General features: G+C 36.5%; 1 protein-coding gene across 2 annotated transcripts in view; it reads right to left on the bottom strand.

The window, feature by feature from the left end:
• The window catches only part of IPO8 (importin 8), a 94,837-nt gene that overhangs the window by 19,273 nt on the left and 57,423 nt on the right, over positions 1–18,141 (bottom strand). For both annotated transcript variants that reach the window (XM_044229022.1, XM_044229023.1), the window contains one exon: positions 14,979–15,074. In XM_044229022.1, coding sequence (XP_044084957.1) covers positions 14,979–15,074 — 96 coding nt within the window. The remainder of the gene's footprint in view (positions 1–14,978; positions 15,075–18,141) is intronic.

The following is an 18,141-nucleotide window of genomic DNA, read 5'->3' as shown; positions in this document are numbered from 1 at the left end:
ATCTCTTCAATCTCTTTTTTTAATTCTTTTTTTTTCTTTTTTTTCTTTCTTTCTTTTTGAACCTCTTTTTATCCCCAAATCAGAAGAGATCCCAATCAGAAGAGATTGGGAGATCCCAATCAGAGGAGATCCCAATCAGAGGAGATCCCTCACCCAATCGTGAGGGGGGATTTCTCCCTCACGATTTGGGATCTCTTCTGATTTGGTTAAAGCATATTTTCCTGGGATTGTTGCCACCCTTTTAGTATTTTACTTGCTCCTTCATATACTCTTAGCTGGACAAAATGACAAGGCAGAAAAATTCACAACAAAAAAAAGAACAAGAGGCAGTACCGAAGGCTAGGGACCTAATCAATACAGACATTGGTAATATGTCAGATCTAGAGTTCAAAATGACAATTCTCAAAGTTCTAGCCGGGCTTGAAAAAGGCATGGAAGATATTAGAGAAACCCTCTCCAGAGATATAAAAGCCCTTTCTGGAAAAATAAAAGAACTAAAATCTAACCAAGTTGAAATAAAAAAAGCTATTAATGAGGTTCAATCAAAAATGGAGGCTCTCACTGCTAGGATAAATGAGGCAGAAGAAAGAATTAGCGATCTAGAAGACCAAATGACAGAGAATAAAGAAGCTGAGCAAAAGAGGGACAAACAGCTACTGGACCATGAGGGGAGAATTCGAGAGATAAGTGACACCATAAGACGAAACAACATTGGAATAATTGGGATTCCAGAAGAAGAAGAAAGAGAGAAGGGAGCAGAAGGTATACTGGAGAGAATTATTGGGGAGAATTTCCCCAATATGGCAAAGGGAACGAGCATCAAAATTCAGGAGGTTCAGAGAATGCCCCTCAAAATCAATAAGAATAGGCCCACACCCCGTCACCTAATAGTAAAATTTACAAGCCTTAGTGACAAAGAAAATCCTGAAAGCAGCCCGGGAAAAGAAGTCTGTAACATACAATGGTAAAAGTATTAGATTGGCAGCTGACTTATCCACAGAGACCTGGCAGGCCAGAAAGTGCTGGCATGATATTTTCAGAGCACTAAACGAGAAAAACATGCAGCCATGAATACTATATCCAGCTAGGCTATCATTGAAAATAGAAGGAGAGATTAAAAGCTTCCAGGACAAACAAAAACTGAAAGAATTTGCAAACACCAAACCAGCTCTACAGGAAATACTGAAAGGGGTCCTCTAAGCAAAGAGAGAGCCTACAAGTGGTAGATCAAAAAGGAACAGAGACACTATACAGTAACAGTCACCTTACAGGCAATACAATGGCACTAAAATCATATCTCTCAATAGTTACCCTGAATGTTAATGGGATAAATGCCCCAATCAAAAGACACAGGGTAACAGAATAGATAAAAAAACAAAACCCATCTATATGTTGCCTCCAAGAAACTCATTTTAAACCCGAAGACACCTCCAGATTTAAAGTGAGGGGGTGGAAAAGAATTTACCATGCTAATGGACATCAGAAAAAAGCAGGAGTGGCAATCCTTGTATCAGATCAATTAGATTTTAAGCCAAAGACTATAATAAGAGATGAGGAAGGACATTATATCATACTCAAAGGGTCTGTCCAACAAGAAGATCTAACAATTTTAAATATCTATGCCCCCAACGTGGGAGCAGCCAACTATATAAAACAATTAATAACAAAATCAAAGAAACACATCAACAATAATACAATAATAGTAGGGGACTTTAACATTCCCCTCACTGAAATGGACAGATCATCCAAGCAAAAGATCAACAAAGAAATAAAGGCCTTAAATGATACACTGGATGAGATGGACATCACAGATATATTCAGAACATTTCATCCCAAAGCAACAGAATACATATTCTTCTCTAGTGCACATGGAACATTCTCCAGAATAGATCACATCCTCGGTCCTAAATCAGGACTCAACCGGTATCAAAAGATTGGGATCATTCCCTGTATATTTTCAGACCACAATGCTCTGAAGCTAGAACTCAACCACAAGAGGAAGTTTGGAAAGAACCCAAATACATGGAGACTAAACAGCATCCTTCTAAAGAATGAATGGGTCAACCGGGAAATTAAAGAAGAATTGAAAAAAATCATGGAAACAAATGATAATGAAAATACAACGGTTCAAAATCTGTGGGACACAACAAAGGCAGTCCTGAGAGGAAAATATATAGCTGTACAAGCCTTTCTCAAGAAACAAGAAAGGTCTCAGGTACACAACCTAACCCTACACCTAAAGGAGCTGGAGAAAGAACAAGAAAGAAACCCTAAGCCCAGCAGGAGAAGAGAAATCATAAAGATCAGAGCAGAAATCAGTGAAATAGAAACCAAAAAAACAATAGAACAAATCAACGAATCTAGGAGCTGGTTCTTTGAAAGAATTAATAAAATTGATAAACCCCTGGCCAGACTTATCAAAAAGAAAAGAGAAAGGACCCAAATAAATAAAATCATGAATGAAAGAGGAGAGATCACAACTAACACCAAAGAAATACAAACTATTATAAGAACATACTATAAGCAACTCTACGCCAACAAATTTGACAATCTGGAAGAAATGGATGCATTCCTAGAGACATATAAACTACCACAACTGAACCAGGAAGAAATAGAAAGCCTGAACAGACCCATAACCAGTAAGGAGATTGAAACAGTCATCAAAAATCTCCAAACAAACAAAAGCCCAGGGCCAGACGGCTTCCCGGGGGAATTCTACCAAACATTTAAAGAAGAACTAATTCCTATTCTCCTGAAACTGTTCCAAAAAATAGAAATGGAAGGAAAACTTCCAAACTCATTTTATGAGGCCAGCATCACCTTGATCCCAAAACCAGACAAGGATCCCATCAAAAAAGAGAACTACAGACCAATATCCTTGATGAACACAGATGCGAAAATTCTCACCAAAATACTAGCCAATAGGATTCAACAGTACATTAAAAGGATTATTCACCACGACCAAGTGGGATTTATTCCAGGGCTGCAAGGTTGGCAAATCAAACTGCAAATCAATCAATGTGATACAACACATCAATGAAAGAAAGAACAAGAACCATATGATACTCTCAATAGATGCTGAAAAAGCATTTGACAAAGTACAGCATCCCTTCCTGATCAAAACTCTTCAAAGTGTAGGGATAGAGGGCACATACCTCAATATCATCAAAGCCATCTATGAAAAACCCAGTGCAAATATCATTGTCAATGGAGAAAAACTGAAAGCTTTTCCACTAAGGTCAGGAACATGGCAGGGATGTCCATTATCACCACTGCTATTCAACATAGTACTAGAGGTCCTAGCCTCAGCAATCAGACAACAAAAGGAAATTAAAGGCATCCAAATCGGCAAAGAAGAAGTCAAATTATCACTCTTCACAGATGATATGATACTCTATGTGGAAAACCCAAAAGACTCCACTCCAAAACTGCTAGAACTTGTACAGGAATTCAGTAAAGTGTCAGGATATAAGATCAATGCACAGAAATCAGTTGCATTTCTCTACACCAACAACAAGACAGAAGAAAGAGAAATTAAGGAGTCAATCCCATTTACAATTGCACCCAAAACCATAAGATACCTAGGAATAAACCTAACCAAAGAGGCTAAGAATCTATACTCAGAAAACTATAAAGTACTCATGAAAGAAATTGAGGAAGACACAAAGAAATGGAAAAATGTTCCATGCTCCTGGATTGGAAGAATAAATATTGTGAAAATGTCTATGCTACCTAAAGCAATCTACACATTTAATGCAATTCCTACCAAAGTACCATCCATCTTTTTCAAAGAAATGGAACAAATAATTTTAAAATTTATATGGAACCAGAAAAGACCTCGAATAGCCAAGGGATATTGAAAAAGAAAGCCAAAGTTGGTGGCATCACAATTCCGGACTTCAAGCTCTATTACAAAGCTGTCATCATCAAGACAACATGGTACTGGCACAAAAACAGACACATAGATCAATGGAACAGAATAGAGAGCCCAGAAATAGACCCTCAACTCTATGGTCAACTAATCTTTGACAAAGCAGGAAAGAATGTCCAATGGAAAAAAGACAGCCTCTTTAATAAATGGTGTTGGGAAAATTGGACAGCCACGTGCAGAAAAATGAAATTGGACCATTTCCTTACACCACACACAAAAATAGACTCAAAATGGATTAAGGACCTCAATGTAAGAAAGGAATCCATCAAAATCCTTGAGGAGAACACAGGCAGCAACCTCTTCGACCTCAGCCGCAGCAACATCTTCCTAGGAACAGCGCCAAAGGCAAGGGAAGCAAAGGCAAAAATGAACTATTGGGATTTCATCAAGATCAAAAGTTTTTGCACAGCAAAGGAAACAGTTAACAAAATCAAAAGACAACTGACAGAATGGGAGAAGATATTTGCAAACAACATATCAGATAAAGGACTAGTGTCCAAAATCTATAAAGAACTTAACAAACTCAACACCCAAAGAACAAATAATCCAATCAAGAAATGGGCAGAGGACATGAACAGACGTTTCTGCAAAGAAGACATCCAGATGGCCAACAGACACATGAAAAAGTGCTCCATATCACTCGGCATCAGGGAAATACAAATCAAAACCACAATGAGATATCACCTCACACCAGTCAGAATGGCTAAAATCAACAAGTCAGGAAATGACAGATGCTGGCGAGGATGTGGAGAAAGGGGAACCCTCCTACACTGTTGGTGGGAATGCAAGCTGGTGCAACCACTCTGGAAAACAGCATGGAGGTTCCTCAAAATGTTGAAAATAGAACTGCCCTATGATCCAGCAATTGCACTACTGGGTATTTACCCTAAAGATACAAACGTAGTGATCCAAAGGGGCACGTGCACCCGAATGTTTATAGCAGCAATGTCCACAATAGCCAAACTATGGAAGGAACCTAGATGTCCATCAACAGATGAATGGATAAAGAAGATGTGGTATATATACACAATGGAATACTATGCAGCCATCAAAAGAAACGAAATCTTGCCATTTGCGACAACATGGATGGAACTAGAGCGTATCATGCTTAGCGAAATAAGTCAAGCGGAGAAAGACAACTGTCATATGATCTCCCTGATATGAGGAAGTGGTGATGCAACATGGGGGCTTAAGTGGGTAGGAGAAGAATCCATGAAACAAGATGGGATAGAAAGGGAGACAAACCATAAGTGACTCTTAATCTCACGAAACAAACTGTGGGTTGCTGGGGGGAGGGGGGTTGGGAGAAGGGGGGTTGGGTTATGGACATTGGGGAGGGTATGTGCTTTTGGGTAAATTGGAAGGGGAGGTGAACCATGAGAGACTATGGACTCTGAAAAACAATCTGAGGGGTTGGAAGTGGTGGGGGGGTGGGAGGTTGGGGTACCAGGTGGTAGGTATTATAGAGGGCAGGGCTTGCATGGAGCACTGGGTGTGGTGAAAAAAATAATGAATACTGTTTTTCTGAAAATAAATAAATTGGAAAAAAAAAAGTTGGGGGGGCAGCACCTAGGTGGCTCAGTGGTTTGGGTCATGGTCTCAGGATCTTGGGATCAAGCCTTGTATCAGGCTCTCTGCTCTCTCTCTCTCCACCTGCCTCTCTGCCTTCTTCTGATCTCTATCAGTTAAATAAAATCTTAAAAAAAAAAAAAGAATACAAAAAACCGGGGATGCCTGGATGCCTCAGGTCATTATTCCAGGGTCCTGGGATCAAGCCCCACATTGACATCCCTGTTCATTGGGGCGCCTACTTCTCTCTCTCCCTCTGCTGCTCTCCCTACTTATGCTCTCACTCTCTCTCTCAAATAAATAAATTAAAAAAAAAAAAAAAAAGATACAGGGGCTCCTGGGTGGCTCAGTTGGTTAAGCAACTGCCTTCAGCTCGGGTCATGATCCTGGAGTCCCGGGATCACATACTGCATCGGGCTCCCAGCTCCATGGGGAGTCTGCTTCTCCCTCTGACCTTGACCTTCTCCACTTTCATGCTCTCTCACTGTCCCTCTCTTAAATAAATAATTAAAATCTTTAAAAAAAAAAAAAGAATACAAAGAAACTTTGAGGTTTTAAAATGAATAAAACTAAAATTATCCTTTTATATTAAAACAATCAATTCTGGAGACTATAATGCAGAATACTTCTCTATACTACTATGGAGTGATCTACAGGATGGATATATGATTATGGGAAGAAGGCAAGATGGGAAAAAAATATATGTATAGTATGCCACTATTTAAGAAGGTGAGGAAAGAAAAAAGTGAGGAAAGAATGAACACATCTATTTGCTTACTTTTTAAAATGAAAGGATGAGGGACGCCTGGGTGACTCAGTGGGTTAAAGTCTCTGCCTTCGGCTCGGGTCATGATCTCAGGGTCCTGGGATCGAGTCCCATATTGGGCTCTCTGCTGGGCAGAGAGCCTGCTTCCCCCCCTTCTCTCTGCCTGCCTCTCTGTCTACTTGTGATCTCTCTCTCTGTCAAATAAATAAAATAATTTTTTTTTAAATCTGTAAAGAAAAAATGAAAGAATGAACTAAAAACTAAAGGGAGTGGAAGAGAAGGGGAAAAAAATAAGGGCAGAAGGGTCAGGGATGGAAGCTTGACCTCCCTGAATACACCCTGTTTTGTAAATTAGACTTTAGAATTACATATATGTAATATATTTAGAAAAAATTTTAAAGCATTTCTAAAAGTTAAAATAAATGAATCAAATAGGGATTATTTTAAAGGACTTTAACATTTATGATTTGACTATATTCTGGCTGTATGTATCCCTAGCATATGGATATACCCTGAAGATAAAAAGAGCTATTAAAAACCTTAAACAGTTAATAGTAATCACATGTTGGTGATAATATTGGTATAATTATCCTGACACTCTATATACATGTTAGTGGGATACAGCAAGTGAGTAATTATAAGGAGAACCAGGATTTTGGTACAGCCGATATAGATTCAGGTAATTAGGCTAACGAAAAATAATGTAGTACTGAATATGAATTGGAAATATCTGTGTGTACTAATGATGGGCAAATCTTAAAATGATACAATATGCATTTCTTGGCTCTCCTGTGGAAATAATGACCAACTCAATAGCAATGAATATCCTTTGTGCTTGTGGCCTTAAAATACCATTTCCCAGCATAGGGCAGGAAATGTACAAGATGAACCTGGAACATCTTCTCATATCAGACAGCAAGGAAACTACCAAACACTACCAGGGTCAGGTCAAAAGCACTCATATGATAAATTCAAGAAGTTCCCACTGGCCAAAGCCGAAATATACTGAAACACATTAAACAAATTTGAATCTGTAATTCATAATAATATTTTTAAAAAAAAAGCAAAACTCATTGGTCATCTTTGGAGAATGTTAGGAAACAAACTTTCTATCTTGAATCACAGTACATAAACTCTGTAAATAAACTCTATTCCTCAGAGTAACTTGGTAATAGGTAAAAAACTATTCTCTTCATAGAAATATTTCAGCTAATACATGAAAAAGTAATGATAGAATAATCACCACCAACACAAGTAACATCCTAACATGAGAGACAACCAGATATTCTGTGCCTCCTGGTAGAAATACAAACTACCATCTATGAAGTATTCTTGCCAAAAGAATCACAAATGAATCTAACCAAATCCCTAGACCTAACTCCCAAGTGACAGGAAGTACAGAGGACTGTAATTCCAGGCAATATACTCCTTTAGCTCTACTGAATGCACCACAACTGTAACCTCCCTAACATTAAAGGTTCCCCAGGAACCCTAAATTTCTGACAAAAATTCTTGAATGCCAGTTTTCTAATCCTTCTGCAACCTAGTTTTAGGGGTAAAAACCCACTGTATTACACTAGAAATTTTTACTTATTACCTTCAAATGGGTCCATCCTTTTTCTACAGCTTCAGGTACTGAATTTAGTGATTCAGTACTTACATACAACACCCAGTGCTCATGACAAGTGCATTCCTTAATCCCTGTCGCCTATTTAATCTATCCCCCCACCTACCGCCGCCCTCTTATAACCATTAGTTTGTTCTCTATAGTTAGGAGTCTATTTCTTGGTTTGCCTCTCTCTTTTTCCCCCTATGTTTTTTGTTTCTTAAATTCTACATATGTGTGATATCATATGGTATTTGTCTTTCTGACTTATTTTGCTTAGCCTCATACTCTCTAGCTCCATCCATGTCATTGTAAATGGCAGGACTTTGTTCTTTCTTATGGCTGAGTAATATTCCACTGTATATATACCATATCTTCTTTATCCATTCACCGGTTGATGGACATTTGGGCCTTTTCCATAATTTGACTACTGTTGATAATGCTGCTATAAACATTGGGATGAATGTATCCCTCCAAACTAGTATTTTTGTATTCTTTATATAAATACCTACTAGTGCAATTGCTGGATTGTACGGTAGTTCTGTCTTTAATAAAAGCAATTCTTTTATCCAACTCTTTATTACATATTAGACTCCTCCAAACTGAAATGTCAACTTTTTCCACTTTCTACAACCTTTCCTCTTTTACTGAGAATATAAGGCTACTGAATTTAAGCTTCCACACCCCTTCTTTCTACCTCAAGACATCTGTACATCAGCATTATCCAAACAGCACTTTTATACAGTTAATAGATGTTCCTTGGATTTGGAAAACAAAAACATCCCAGAATTAAATTAATTTGAAACACACAGATACCAACACCCATTTAGACACATTTTCAGATAAAGGCATTAGAAGTCAAGCAATAATGAAATCTGTTGAATTTTGTTTTATCCAGTATTCCTAAGGCTTATCTGACCACTGAATACTTTCTGTTATGAACACCTACTAACACCATTAGATGGTCACAGTTTGATTAATATCACTCTATTCCTATCCATTGGTATCCATATTTTCTGTATTTGTGGGAGAAGTCATCTTTATAACTTTCCAGGGTAAAATCTGTGCTCTTGGGCTTTCCCCTGCCCTCCTCATCTAACAACTTATTTTTTCAGGTCTTTCTGTGCAATGTTTGCAATGGTCCCTACTGTAAATCTTGTTCTAGTCCTCTATTCCCAATGCTTTTAGCCTAGAGCAGAACCAGTACCCTCAGACTTTAATTTGCTAATAGCCTCCTTGCTCATCTTCATAGCCCAGTGTATGCAGAAGACCTGTTTAGACTAAGGATGCTTCTAGGAGATTCATTATTCTAAGTGCCTATCTTTGATCATATCATTTCTCTTCTTAGTGGATTCTCTGTTCAATCGCTTATGGCATAGGTTGGTAAACTTTTAGTCAATATTTAGTAATACTTTCAACTTTGGGGTGCCTGGGTGGCTCAGTCAAGCAACCAAGTCTTGATTTTGGTTCGGGTCATGATCTCAGGGTAATGAGACGGAGCTCCATGTCAGGCTACATGCTGCGTGTGGAACCTGCTTGGCGTTCTCCTTCTCTCTCCCTCTGCTCCTCCTCCTGCTCATGGTTTCTCTTACTTTCAAAAATAAATAAATAGGGTGCCTGGGTGGCTCAGTGGGTTAAGCCGCTGCCTTCGGCTCAGGTCATGATCTCAGGGTCCTGGGATCGAGTCCCGCATCGGGCTCTCTGCTCAGCAGGGAGCCTGCTTCCTTCTCTCTCTCTCTGCCTGCCTCTCTGTCTACTTGTGATTTCTCTCTGTCAAATAAATAAAATAAAATCTTTAATAAATAAATAAATAAATACACACATAAATAAATTTAAAACTTTTTTAAATTCTTAGTAATACTTTCAACTTTGTAGGCTACATACGGTCTCTGTTGCATACTTTGTTTTTTTTAAACATCTCTTCAAAAATGTAAAAACCATACTTTATGCCTAGGCCATATATATGGGTCACAGGTTGGATTTGGCCCACAGGTCACAGTTTGCCTTCTTCTGGCTTACAGAAGAGATTCTAAACTCTTTGGCTGGATTTAATCTCCACCTTTCTGGCTTTTGACCTTCTGCTCAAAACTTTCCAAAAGCCAGTCAACAGAACTAAACCCTTTGCTACCTCACTCAAGTCCTGTGCTTTACCACCTCCTTATTTTGTTTTCACCTAAAACACTACTCACTGAAGCCTTCTTTGGGGTTCTAACAGCAAACCTGGCTTCTGTCAAATCAGAGCCCTTGAACATACATGTAAAACTTCATCAATACAAAAAAGGAGCCTGAAAGGTCACTCTAAAAATAATGCAGAATTTGGTGGTAAGCAAAAATTGGTTTTTTTTTTGGTGGCTCTCCTAATTAAAGTAAGAAGATAAACCCTAAGCTAGCAATTCACGTGGGAAAAGCAAGAAAAGAGATGGTCACGAAGAACCCTTCTGGGGTCAGAAACTCAAACATGAACTTTTGAAAACTTCAAAATGGCCATTATAAAATATGTTTACAGAATAAAGGAAGCCATATTTTTTTTTAAAGGACAGTTTTCTTTGCTTTTTTTTTTTTTTTTTTAAGAGATTTTATTTACCTATTTGGCAGAGAGAGGAGGGAACACAAGCAGGAGGAATGGGAGAAAGAGAAGCAGGCTTCCCACTGAGCCGGGAGCCCAATGCAGGACCTGAACCCAGGATCCTGGGATCATGACCTGAGCTGAAGGCAGACACCAAAGATTGAACCACCCACGTGCCCCTAAAGGAAGCCATTTTTAAAGTCACAGGAAGCCATGATGACCATGTCTCATCAAATATAAAACATCTATTAGGACATATAAATTATAAAAAAGAATCAAATAAAAATTCTAGAGTTAAAAAATACTATAGGGGTGCCTGGCTGGCTTAGCCAGTAGGTCATGCAACTCTTGCCCCTGGAGTCTTGAGTTCAAGTCCCATGTTGGACACAAAACCTAGCTTAAAAAAAAAAAAAAGCACTATAAACAAAATTAAAAATTCACTACAGGGCCCCACAACAGATCTGAACTGGCAGAAGAGAGAATCAGCAAACCTAAAGATAGACTAAAAAAGGGTATGCAATCCAAAGACCAGAGAAATGAAAGAATAAAGAAAAATGATCAGAGTCTCAAAGAAATATGTAATACCATTAAATACACCAACATATGTTTAACAGGAGCATCAGAAGGAGAGAAAAAAGAGAAAGAAAAAAAATATTTGAAGAAATGGCTAGAAACTTGCCAAATGTGACAAAAAACTATACATCCAAGAAAGTCAACAATGTCCAAGTAAGATAAACACAAAGACATGCCATGGTAAAAACGGTAAAAGACAAAGAGAAAATGTTGATAGAAGCATAAGAAAAAACATACACCACTGCCAAGTACAAGGGAATGTTAATGGGATTAACAACTGTTAAACAAGAGACCAGAAGGATGGTATGTTCAAATTGCTGAAAGAAAAACCTGTCAACCAAGAATTCAGTAGAAACTGTCTTTCAAAACTGAAAATAAAATAAAAACATTCTCAGAAAACAAAAACAGAGATTTCACTGCTAGCAGACCTACCTTGTAAGAAATACTAAAGGAAGTTCAAGCTGCAAGTAAGTGACCCAGAAGGGAATTCAAAAACAAATACACATGTGCGCACGTGCGCGCGTGCGCACACACACACACACACACACACGGTAATTATGTAATTTTCAAAAACAGAAAAACACTATTCCTTTGCCTTTCTTCCCTTAAGTGTTTTAAAAAACAATGGCAATTTAAAAAAAAAGCAACTGCATAAAATAACATCTTAAAATTATATCATTGAAACTATAAATATAGAAATACAGTTATTTTCAACATTAACAATAAAAAGGAGATAGGTGCAAAATTGTACTGGAGCAAGCAAATGACACCAGATGGTAACTCCAATCCAAAGGAACAAATGGAAAGAATTGAGAAATGTAAATAAGAAGGTTAATATGACAAACTATATATACTTGCTTATTTTCTTAGCTTAACACATAAAATTACAAAAATATATATAACTATTTAATTAATTAAATTAATTCATTAAAAATATAATTATAAACTGTGTATTAGTAGGTTTATAACATAAAGTGTAACATATAGAACAGTAACAGTAGAAAAAGGAAGAGGAGGAGATAGAGCTATATAGGAGTAATGCATCTATATCTCACTAAAAAGAAGTTAATCTAAATCTGAAATAGATTCTGATTAGATATATTACAGTAAGCCCTAGAACAACCACTAAGCAAATTTTTTTAAATAGTGGGGACAAAAATTAAAAAGCAATTAAAATGTGACATTAGAAAATATTTACTTATTTCAAAGTATTTACTTATTTCAAAAGAAAGCAGTAAAAAAAATAGGGGAACAAAAATAATAAGACAAAAAAATAAAATAGACAAAATCCATGCATCATAACAATATTAAATATCAATAGATAAACAATCAAAAGGATAGAATGTCTCATTGGATTTTAAAAAGAAAAAAGCAAGAAAACAAGATTCAACCAAATGCTATCTACAGGAAACACACTTTAGATTCAAAGATACAAACACCTTGGCGCACCTGGGTGGCTCAGTCAGTTGTGCGTCTGATTCTTGATTCTGCTCGGTTTGATCTCATGGACATGGGATCGAGCCCTGGCAACACTTCTCAGGTTGATCTACAGACTCAACACAATGCCAGCTGACTTCCTTGCTGGATCTGACAAGCTGATCCTAAATTTCATATGGAAACTCAAGGGACCCAAAATAGCTGAAACAATCTTACAAAAGAACAAAACTAGAAGACTCAAACTTCCTAATTTCAAAACTTACTTCCAAGTTATAATAAAGACAGTATAGTCCTGGATTAAGGATTAAAAAATTAATCAGATGAGAGTCCGGAAATAAATCCTCACATTTATAGTCAATTCATTTGACAAGGGTGCCAAGACAATTCAAAGGGAAAGAATAGCTTTTTCAACAAATGGTACTGAGACAACTTTCTATCCACGGGCAGAATAATGAATTTAAACCCTTTCCTCATGCCACACAGAAAAATTAACTCAAAATGAATTAAGTACTTAAATGTTACAGCTAATACTATAAGCTCAGGATACTATAATGCTCAGAAGATGAAAGAAGGAAATCTTTGTGGACTCAGATTTAGCAATGGGTTCTTAAATGTAACAGAAACCACAAACAGCAAAAGAAAAAAGATAAACTGGGCATCAAAATTAAAAACTGCTTCAAAGGACACTATTAAGAAAGTGGTAAGACAATTCGCAAGTTGGGAGAAAATTTTTACTGAGCCACCCAGGTGCCCCATGGGAGAAAATTTTTGCAAACTGTATATCTGATAATGGACTTGAATTCAGAATCTATAAATAACCTCTATAACTCAATAGTAAACAAATAACCCAATTAAAATGAACAAAGAATCTGAATAGACATTTCTCCAAAAAAAAAGATAAACAAATGGCCATATGAAAGATGCTCAACATCATTAGCTATCAAGCAAATGCTAATCAAAACAACAAGATACTACTTCACACCTGTAAGGATAGCTATAACAAAAAGACAAAGCAAGAGCTGATGAGGATACAGACAAATTGGAACTCCCATTCACTGCCAGTAGGACTGGGAAATGGCGCAGCTGCTCTGGAGAAACAGTGTGGCAGGTCCTCAAATGGTTAAGCATAGACTTACCACTCGTAGATACATACCAAGAGAAATTAAAACATGTCCACAGAAAGAGCTGCATACAAATGTTTATAACATTATTCATAATAGTCAAAAAGGAAAAAGGAAATAATCGGCTGTTTTAGTTGGTAGAGCTCTCCTAATTACAGAGTTGTGAGTTCAAGGCCCACACTGGGCATGGAACTTATTTTTTTAAAGTAATAATTTAAAAAAGTGGAAATAATCCAAATATCCATTAACTGATGAATAGCTAAAATAAATATGACATATCCACCCAATGGAATATTTAGCAATAAAAAGAAATGAAGGGAATTCAAAAACAAATACACATGGATGAACCCTTAAAACATCATGCTAAGTGAGAAAAGTCATTCACAAAGGATCACATGATCCCGTTTATATGAAATGTCTAGAATAGGGGCACCTGGGTGGCTCAGTCCTTAAGCATCTGCCTTTGGGTCAGGTCATGATCCTAGGGTTCTGGATCCAGCAGGGAGCCTGCTTCTCCATCTCTCACTCCCCCTGCTTGTGTTCCCTCTCTAGCTGTGTCTCTCTCTGTCAAATAAATAAATAAAATCTTTTAAAAAAGAAAAGAAAAGAAATGTCTAGAATAGGCAAATCTCTAAATAAGAAAGTAGAATAATGGTTGCCTAGGCTGGGGGGTGAGTGTTAGGGGGAAATGAGAAGTAATTACTTCTGGGTATAGAGTTCTTTGGGGAGTAGTGAGGGAAGGCTCTAAAACCGTCATAATATTTGCATGATTCTGTGACTATACTAAAATCCATGTAAGTATGTACACTGTAAAGGAGTGAAATAGATGGTATGTGAATTATAGCTCAATAAAGCTATTTTTAAAAGTACACAGAGCAAAAGTTACAGAATGAAAGAAAAAAGATAACTCCACAATTTCACTTTAACACTTCAACACTTTTCTCAGTAACTATCATATCATGATTATATCAAACATCAAATTAATCTTTGTTGAAAATGTATAGTGCTTTTTTTTATATCAGTACAAGAAACTTATTTTTTTTTTTACAGTATCTTCAATTCTGGTTAAAAGAAGATATCCGAGAATATCTCAAAAGAATCCACAAAAGCAAAGGAGAATGAAGATCTCTGGAAAACCTTTTGAGTAGAATTTACATATTTATCTTCTTTATGATTTGCTTGATAGCCTCTTAAATTATTACATTTCCTGTTTATTTTTTTCTCAACTAGAATGCAAGGTGCAATTTTCCAACTGTATGAGTATTTTTATCATTTAAATAGGATTTGTACCAGCAAGCACAAACCACAAGCTATCTTTTTAATTTTCCACCATAATATAAACAAAATTCATTCAAGCATGTAAATTTTCAATATAAACATCCAGTACAACCTTTCCATACATGTATTACCTGATCAATTCCCTTTCCTTTGCACTGAAGAATGATGACTTCAAGAAGTTTGGCTGCATGACATTCTGCATCTTCTCCTGCATCTCCACATAGAACCTACAGTAATTACAATTCAGCTCAGCAGTGAACACCATTGTATAGAATTTAACTTGAGTCTACAGGAAGCAAATATCCCATAAAAATTCAGGAATCATAGCTTGGGGGCATCTGGTGGCTCAGTCAGTTAAGTGTCTGCCTTCAGCTCGAGTCATGATCCCACGGTCCTAGGATCAAGCCCCGCATTGCAATCATCACAATTACAATAAAGTAAGCTATATGAGTTAAATGTCCAGATAAGAAAAGATTCCCTTTAAAGGCAACAAAACAATAAAATGAAATCAAAAGAAATTTTTAAAAACCTTTCATTTAAACAATGAAACAAACCCTGTAGTTTTGTTTGAGTTCATTTTTGTCATTTACTATCACACACCTTTTAATTTCTCCATATGAATTTTTATAACTACAAACATTTTCCATGGATGTTATAATCATTTAGGACTGTAAGTATTACAGTACATAAGTTTAATAGTTTACCAGACCATTCCTCTATTGTCAATTCTGTATTTCTACTATTATAAATAAATTCACAATGCACATGTTCATTCATAACATTTGGAATATAATTGCCTTACAATAAGGTTCTCAGAAAAGAGATTTATAGAGTAGAGCCACGCTTATATTGGAAATAAGAAAATATGGAAAAATTAATAAGAGTCCAAACATAAGCTACAAGAAAAAGAACAGACTTAACCTAAAGAAGAGACAGAAATTAAAAATACAGACAAAAAGAGGTAACAGAGAGAAACAAAAGACAGACTCATTAAATAAAGACAACAAAATGGACTTTTGTCAAAATTATTCTTAAAGAGTAGAGAGCAAAATTATAAAAATATTAGAATTGAGAAAGACATAAATACAGGTAAAGGAGAGATTAAAATAAGCAAATACTATGGAGAACATTATATCCCTTACATATTTGAAAGCTCAGATGAATTGGATAACTTCCTAGACAAATACAATTTAAGAAAACTAAATTAAAAAGAAATTCTTGATAAAGAAGACAGATTGAACATTCCCATTTAATTTTATTACTTCCCAAAAGGCCATTAAAATGATAATAAAGAGGTTTTAGAGGCATAAATCCACAAAGACAGAGAAAAGGAAAAAAGTAGACAGCTATAAAATTTTGGAAACGAAAACAGATGGATCAGTGAACTGAATCACAAGCAGGTAGCTGGCAAAGCCAAAAATCAACCCAATTTACATAAAATTTAAAATTCTACCTCTTAGGATAATATATCTACATCTAGATTCTAAATGTGAATGAGCTATGGAACCAGAATGTCTTCGTTCAAATTCCCGCTCTGACACTTATCTGTGCTTTTAAAAAAGCTAATTAACCTCTGTGTCTTACTGTCCCCATCTGTAAAAGGAGGATAATAATATACTTACATGGTAGGGTTATAGAATACAGAAAGAAAAAAAAAAAAATCACTCCCTTTGCCCCAAATTGCATTTACTTGGGTTTTTTCTTGGTTGGTTGGTTGATTTTAGTCCCTACCTCCAAAAGGAGAAAAACAAAATATATTTTGGTAATTTTAAAAATAGACTCTAGAGCCAGATTACCTGGCTTCAAATATGGCTCCAATGTAGACTAGTTCTGTGACTTAGGACAATTTGTCTCAGGCTTGATGCAAAAAATTGTGCCTCAGTCTCCCCTTTGACCAAAATGTGATACTTTCCTCATAATGTTGCAAAGATAAAGTAAGTTAGTATGTATAAAGTACTTGGGAAATACCTCATATATAGTAAGAATTCAGTAGGTATTAGCTATTAATAAAAACCAAGATTATGACATATATTTTCACCACTTGATAAGTCTAAGGCCATAACCATGAACATTGCTTCCACCCCAGCTGCTATAATACAGAGCAGCTGTACTAATGGGTGTAGGACTGTTACGTTTTCTGCTTGCTGCTTTCTCTTCCCTTTTCCCTCACTAGCAATGGTCTCCACTTAGGAGAGGATACTAAAGATTGCCAAGTGATTATGATTTAATAAGCTAGGTTATTTATTACAGACCTAAATGGATCTTCAAAAATCATGATTCTAGGGCACCTGGGTGGCTCAATGGGTTAAGCCTCTGCCTTTGGCTCAGGTCATGATCCCAGGGTCCTGGGATCGAGCCCCACATCGGGCTCGCTGCTCAGCGGGGAGCCTGCTTCCCCCATCTCTCTGCCTGCCTCTCTGCCTACTTGTGATCTCTGCCAAATAAATAAGTAAAATCTTTTAAAAAAAAATCATGATTCTACTCCTTCAGTTTATATGTGATGAAACTTAGTGACCTCCCCAAATCTCCCAGGCTCTTTACAACTGAACTGAGACCTGAATCAGATGCGCTGATTTATCAGTTCAGAGCTCTTAACATCTCAGTACACATCTAGGCTGTACACTAGATATTTTACACCCAAGGCCAAACTTAAGTATCTGGCACCTCTATGCAATGGCAGTTTTATATTTATGTACGTATAAATATTCATCTAACAGAGAAGGAAAACATTATTTATATTCAACAATGATTCTACGATATTACCAACAGAGGGCGAAATCTAACCTGTGACAAAGACAGAATAGGAGACAATCCTGTTTGTATGCACATATAACAGTAGCCAGTATATGGATAACAAATCATCTTGGACTGAGCTAAATGATGCTGTTTTTCCAACTATTCCAATTTTTCTATCTTATATTATTTATATTCAAAAAATATATATCTAGTGTTTTCCAATATACATATTTAATTAAAAAATCAGTAATTGATAAACTGTGGTTATTTTCTTAGCATTTTGCTTTTTTGTTATTGGTTTTTTAGCACTTGTCTTGAATCAAGTAGCAAGTTTGCATTTTTGAAAAAAAAAACATAAACAAAATTATTTACCCTAAACATTATAAAGTGCACAGCTATAAAAGTGGCAAATGTCAGGAGTGCCTGGGTGGCTCAGATGGTTGAGCATTTGACTCTGCTTCAGTTCAGGTCATTATCTTGGGGTCATGAGATCGAGCCCCATATCAGGCTGTATGCTTGGCATGAAGTCTGCTTGGGATCCTCTCTCTCTCCTTCCCT

This window comes from Neovison vison, chromosome 12, assembly GCF_020171115.1.
Source record: "Neovison vison isolate M4711 chromosome 12, ASM_NN_V1, whole genome shotgun sequence".
In the NCBI taxonomy this organism is placed as follows: domain Eukaryota; kingdom Metazoa; phylum Chordata; class Mammalia; order Carnivora; family Mustelidae; genus Neogale; species Neogale vison.
The sequence above is the reverse complement of the archived record's forward strand: the minus strand, read 5'-3'. Positions and strand labels throughout refer to the sequence as shown.